Source organism: Citrus sinensis, chromosome 9 (assembly GCF_022201045.2).
Source record: "Citrus sinensis cultivar Valencia sweet orange chromosome 9, DVS_A1.0, whole genome shotgun sequence".
NCBI classification, from domain to species: Eukaryota; Viridiplantae; Streptophyta; class Magnoliopsida; order Sapindales; family Rutaceae; genus Citrus; species Citrus sinensis.
In genome coordinates this window covers 5346783-5353121 of record NC_068564.1, presented here as the reverse complement: position 1 = coordinate 5353121, position 6339 = coordinate 5346783, and the positions used below count along the sequence as shown (strand labels likewise).

General features: G+C 32.2%; 1 protein-coding gene across 1 annotated transcript; it reads left to right on the top strand.

Moving 5' to 3' along the window:
* The first annotated feature begins 2152 nt into the window (after positions 1 to 2152).
* Positions 2153 to 3286, top strand: LOC102626551 (ethylene-responsive transcription factor ERF104). Its single transcript, XM_006489953.4, has one exon. The coding sequence runs from the start codon at positions 2251 to 2253 to the stop codon at positions 3106 to 3108; it is 858 nt and encodes a 285-aa protein (XP_006490016.3). The 5' UTR covers positions 2153 to 2250; the 3' UTR covers positions 3109 to 3286.
* Positions 3287 to 6339: the final 3053 nt, after the last annotated feature.

Genomic DNA, 6339 nt, shown 5'->3' with positions numbered 1-6339 from the left:
GAATCTGAAATTTGTAAACATATTATTATTCTTAGAAAAAAGATTGTTAATTTTTCCCTTACTGAAATTAATATGTATCAGTTACCCTCTTTCTATTTTCATAATAATCAATGACCTCCCTGCTAACATAATTTCATAATTTTACCTTTATTTTCAAATATACTTTTATTCATATTTATTATATATTAAATAAATCATATCAATAGAAATTATAACAAAAAATTTAAGTACTAAAAATAAGAAAATAAATGTTTTGGCTTTAGTAAAAAATTAATATTAAAATATTTTTCTTATTTTTTAATTTTTTAATACATTTTTCTTATACTAAATATATATTTTATTTTCTTAAGATAAATTATCAAGCAAATAATCATTTTACCCTCTTTTTCTTTAAATTTTTGGTGCCATGGGAGTTTTTAGATATTATGAAAATTATAAAGGAAAAAGTAGTATATATTAATTTCAATAGGAGTGAAATTAGTAATCTCTCTTTAAAATAAATAAACAAATGGTAAAATGTCTTACTTATATAAAAAAAATTAATAACAACACACTTTTCTTATATTTTTGTTATTTTTATACATTTTTCTAATAGAGAATATATTTTTTATTTTTTGAAGATAAATTATCAAATAAATTATCCATTTACGCCTCCTTTCCTTTAAATTTTGAGTGCCGTGGGAGTTTTTAAGTATTATGAAAATTATAAAGGAGTAAGTAGTATATATTAATTTCAGTATTAATCAAATTCAAAATCTCTTCTTCTTAAAATAAATAAATAAACAGTAAAATGTTCTGCTTATTCTTCGGTGAGCTCATTGCTCGTATCTATTATGTTGGCAAGTTTTTTTTTTTAAAAAAGGAAAAACTAAACAAAACAGTTCTACTTATTCTTCGGTGATCTCATTGCTCGTATTTGTTATGTTGGCAAGTTTTTTTTTTAAAAAAAAAAGGAAAAACAAAACAAAACAACTTGTTAGATACAACTTAATTAAACAGAGAATCAATCTAATAAGCTTATGAAGACAACGTTAAAGAAATGTTTGTCAGAATAACCACCAAAGAATTCCGTAATATTAATTAAAATAAAAGTTGAAGAATCAATTTGAGTACTAATTTTATTATTATTATTTTTTCCAATAGATAAGCATTACTCGAGGTAATATTATTAAGGATTTTTTACCGAATTCTATAGTATGTGGGAGTGACCACCCCTCCACCAAGCATGGCGTTAAAAGATCACCAGCTATTAAATGCAGAGTCAAATATTTGTGCTAACAGAAAAGTAGTATATATTTTCTTCACTAATAAGGAACAAAATGTTCATAATTGAACATACATCCACCATCATCTAAGGTATACGCCTCAAGGTATACATCCACCATCATCTAAGCTTATGTGCTAGTAGTGTGTTACAGTGTTAGTAACGAAATGCAAGACCTTAGTGTTCTGTTTGTGTTGTGCAAATTTTCTAACGCCATATGTTTTCTAATAATTAAAGAAAACAAAAGATTCCATATCGTACAAAGAAAATAAAAATTAACGTGTTTATCATAAACTCCACAAATAAAAATACATACAATGTGAATTTTATTAAGATTTTAGATACGTATATAAAATTTGTAGTACTACCTATATGGAGCGACAGGGTTTACCAGTAGACAGCAATTTCATTGGCTCCGATAACAAAAGGTCAACCTAAATAATGTGGCTAAATATTTTTTCTTTTATTTTTTTGTCCTATTATAACATCATTTTGTAATATAGTTCTAGGTGGGGAGTCATTATTGGCACTTTTTCTTTTTATTTTAAAAAAAGTCCAAATTTTTTATAATAATTAAAAAAAGAAAAAGAAAGAAATCTTTATTTAATTTAATGAAATAGCCTGGAAACTGAGTGAGCGACTATTAAAAGACCGGGAATCCTGTTCATGGACCCTCACTATGATTAAACAACGTCAAATAGAAAACCAACAAGTCAAAAAAAAAATCCATCAATCACACCAATCTTTAAACGTAACGCAACTCCGTTATTAAATTTCCTCTCTCTCACATGCCAAGGTTCCAAGAAGCCTCGACAGGGGAAGCGTCCTCATTGCTTCCAACAAAAAGTTTTGAGTTCTCATGTTTTTTTCTTCCCCTTTAAATACAAATCCACCAACACTCTTTTTTTCCACTCAAAATACACCAAACCAATTTCCATTTACATTTCATCTCATCTTCAATACCAACTGTAGCTTTTCTTTTAAATATGGCATCTCTGAATGAAGCATCAACTTTAGAACTCATCAGCCAGTATCTTCTCGCTGATCAGTACTTTACTTCTTCAATTGATCATACCCATAGCTTCAAAAATATCTCAAACCTTCCTCAAAGCCCGAGCTTATTCAACAACCCAACAACAACTACAACAGCAACAACAGTTACTACTACAACTGATCGTGATAATATAAACAGCAGAAACAAGCCTTCAAGCACTTTAAAACAACGGAAGCCGGCCTGTGTAAAAAACGTAACCATACCCCAAACTACAAGCTTCAATTTGATGAGCTGCTCCAATGTTAATGATGATGCTGATAACCCAGTTGCTGTGAAAAATAAAGATCCAGATGCTGCTGCTGATAATAATACTAATAATAATAATAAAAATAATGAGGAAAAGCATTACAGAGGAGTAAGGAGACGGCCGTGGGGCAGGTATGCAGCTGAAATCCGGGACCCGAATAGAAAAGGGAGCCGGGTTTGGCTTGGGACTTTTGAAACTGCCGTTGAAGCCGCCAAAGCTTATGACAACGCTGCGTTTAGGCTGCGTGGAAGCAAAGCGATATTGAATTTCCCTCTCGAAGTTGGCGGGACTTTGGATTCTAAAGTGGAAGTTGACCGTGGAAAGAAGAGGAAATATGAGGAAACCGAGGGATTTCAGAGAAACGTGGTGGTGAAGAAGGAGGAGGAAACGGTAACGGTGGGTAGTGGAGGTGGAGTTGGAGTTGGACCGTTGACGCCATCGAGTTGGACCGGGTTTTGGGATGGCGAAAAGGGGATATTTACTGTGCCCCCGTTATCTCCGTTATCTCCTTATGCTGGCATTAGCCCGCTGCGTGTTTGCTAAATTTGGAAATATTTGACGGTAGAGTAGAGTGATAAAAAAAATGATAATTAAATATGATGACATAGAGGTGTGTGTACATACACAAGTTGTTAGAGTGCAATACGCAAATTAGTTGCGATATGTTAGGGGCCATGTTTGTGAGATTTATTTATTTTTAATGAATTGGGATATTTATTAATCTCCTTCTATTATTGATGTTATTCTCACCTTCCAAGAATCAAGATCAAATTAATTGAATGAGAGAGTACAACGTCAGTCTAATAAATTTCATCTCATTAATTTAAATTTAATTTATAAGTTACGGAAGCTGCAACTTAGTAACTACAGATTATTGCATTAAGTCATCAAGCACAGAGATATCGGGTATCTCTTCTACTTATATATATATATATTATGACGATTTTTAATAAATACACAGATATTATACATATGCTAAATAAATGTAATATAACAAAAGTGCTCTAAAACCTCATCCTTGGTTTTTAGAAAAGAAACCCAAACCAAAGCATGCTACTTTTGCCTAAATAAAGTATAGTTTTTCCTAGGAGTGGGCAAACGGTTCGGTTTTTGCTGAATTGAATCGAACCGAACCAAAAAATTTTAGTTCGGTTCGGTTCAGTTCTAATGATAAAAATTGAATGGTTTGAAAACTTATGAACCGATTGGTTTGTATTCGGTTCAGTCCAAAACTAAACCGAACCGACAAACCGATCGGTTCGTTTGAATTAATTAAAAAATATATTCAATTTAAAATATAAAAATCTAAAAATCTAAAATCTAAAATCTAAAATCAATTTTCAATCCTAATTGCTAATTCGTAACAAAGAACAACCTCAATCTGTAAATCCCTAAATCGACATCCATCTCTCACGGTCATCGGTGGCACGACAATCTTTTCCTGTCACAACCTCTCACAGTGACGTCGTCGCAGACGCAGCCCTCGAGCACGATCATCTCGTGGTCTCACTCGTCTGCCAGCAGCCGACTCAGCTCGTCATCTTCAGCCTTCACCGTTCGTCCACCGTCGTTAGTCATCACTCATGCCTCATTCAAGCTGCTTGTCTCACTCTCATCACTCCAAATCGCCTACAATCAACCTGTCATCTTCCCTGTTGCAATTTTTTTTTTAATTTATGATATGTGTTTATTTTACTTCTGTTTGAATCTTGTGAGATGTTGCTTTTGTGCCGGTTGTTTGAATCTTGTGGGCTGCAGCTACTGCAAGTGTGAAATCGACTGCTGTATATTGCTTTTGGTGGTGATGGTGTTTGAATTCCGTGGGCTGTATTGCTTTTGTGCTGCTGGTGCTTGAAATTTGTGGGTTGTATTGCTTTTGTACTGGTGTATATTACTTGAATCTTGTGGGTTATGGTTACCATAAGTGTGAAATTGGTGTGTATAGTGAGAACCCCTTTTGCAGTTCTGTGAATGAAAATCCAGAAGATGTATAAACCGAACCGAACTAAACCGAACCGAACTAAACAGAACCTCAAAACTGAATCGAATCGAAATATTTCGGTTCGATTCGGTTCAATTTTGAAATTCGATTTCTATTCAGTTTGAATTCTTAATAACCGATCGGTTTTGGCTCGGTTCGATTCTGGCTCCGAACCGAACCAAATCGAAAAACACCAACCCCTAGTTTTGCCAAACCCAATAAGACAAAATGTAAGCCATTAAGGGCAACTTTCTACGCCTAAGGGCATGGTCGGGTTAGTAACAGCATAAAGCTTGTAGCAGTTGACCACCCGCGTTCGAGCCTTGGGAAAGTAAGAGAAAAATAAAAATTATTTGGGTTTGTCCCACCCCCTTACCTTTTATTAAAAAAAAAGGACAACTTTCTATATTTCCACTAAAGTGAGGTAATAACAAAGTGTGATAGCAATGTTTAATATGTTATTGAACACTGCTGGTACCTGGACCTATTAAAATTTATCAACATATTATTGAATATTGAACACTCCTGGTTTCTGGACCTATTATCATTTATCAACATGTGTATGGTGTTAGGTAGTTGAGGGTATTTATATGATTGCCTGAAATTTTGAAATTTTAAATTGTTTTAACATTTCATGCACAAGTAGGATGGCAATACGAGGGGAGGGAAGAGGATTGACATTCTCGTACCTATCATTTATATTCAATTTTTATTTTCGTATTTTTTTTATAGGGTGGGTAAAAAAGCCCCATCATGATGCCATGGATATAGGCTAAAAATTTTAAAGTTCACTGTAAATGGGTCTAGTTAGGAACTTATGAAAAGCCCATGCATTATAATTTATAAACTAAAACTTTAATTTATAATTAATATGCATTATTTGTGGTTTATTATGTTGTATTACTAGTATTTTGCGTATTTGACTATTAATCTATTATGTATTGGATAATCATCTTTAATTTAAGTATTTTTTCTTTTAGCTTCATTAAAAATTTATTTAAAAAATTAATGGAAGGCCAAACTTGGACAGACTTTCCAAGAGCTTAGGCCTCTGACCAATAACATGGGCTTGGACCTGGGCTTGAAAAGACTAGCCCAAGCATAAGCCTGCAATTTGTCATCCCTACTTCTCCATCTCTTTTAAATATTTGAGGGGAGCGAATGGGTATTTTCTAATAAATAAAAGAGGATTTGCGAGGGTATCCAATTTCGGAATAACTAATATATTTATTTTCCAAACTTAATTTAATCATATTAAAATAAATGTATAAAATTGTATTACCAACACAAAAACATCAAAATAAACTAAATAATTAAATTTCCATTTAACTATAAAATAAAGCTTGAAAGACGAATACATTCATAAAATTCACATGGCATAAATCATCAGCAAAATAATCTTCGTCAATTTCAAGTGTTTATATTAGTTGTTATTTATATTATTTTCTATAAACATTATGATAATTGCTATTTACATCTATACCATTATAATTTAAATTTTAAATATATTTACTAAAAATTTTAGAAGAAATTAAATAAAAGTTAAAAACTAAAAACAGAAATGAAGAAATTGAGAGGGATAGGATTTCATCCTTCTCCCCGAATAAAATATTAGGTATTAAATTTTCTCCAATTTTTTTCTTAATAAGAAATTAAGTATAAAATTACTCGCGTACTCGCCCCAAATGAAGAAAATCCCTCAAGACATGTTCCCACGGGGATGTTGCCATCCCTATGCACAGTGAAAGAAAAACAATGATGGACAATGAAATAAGAAAAATGTTACAAGTCAC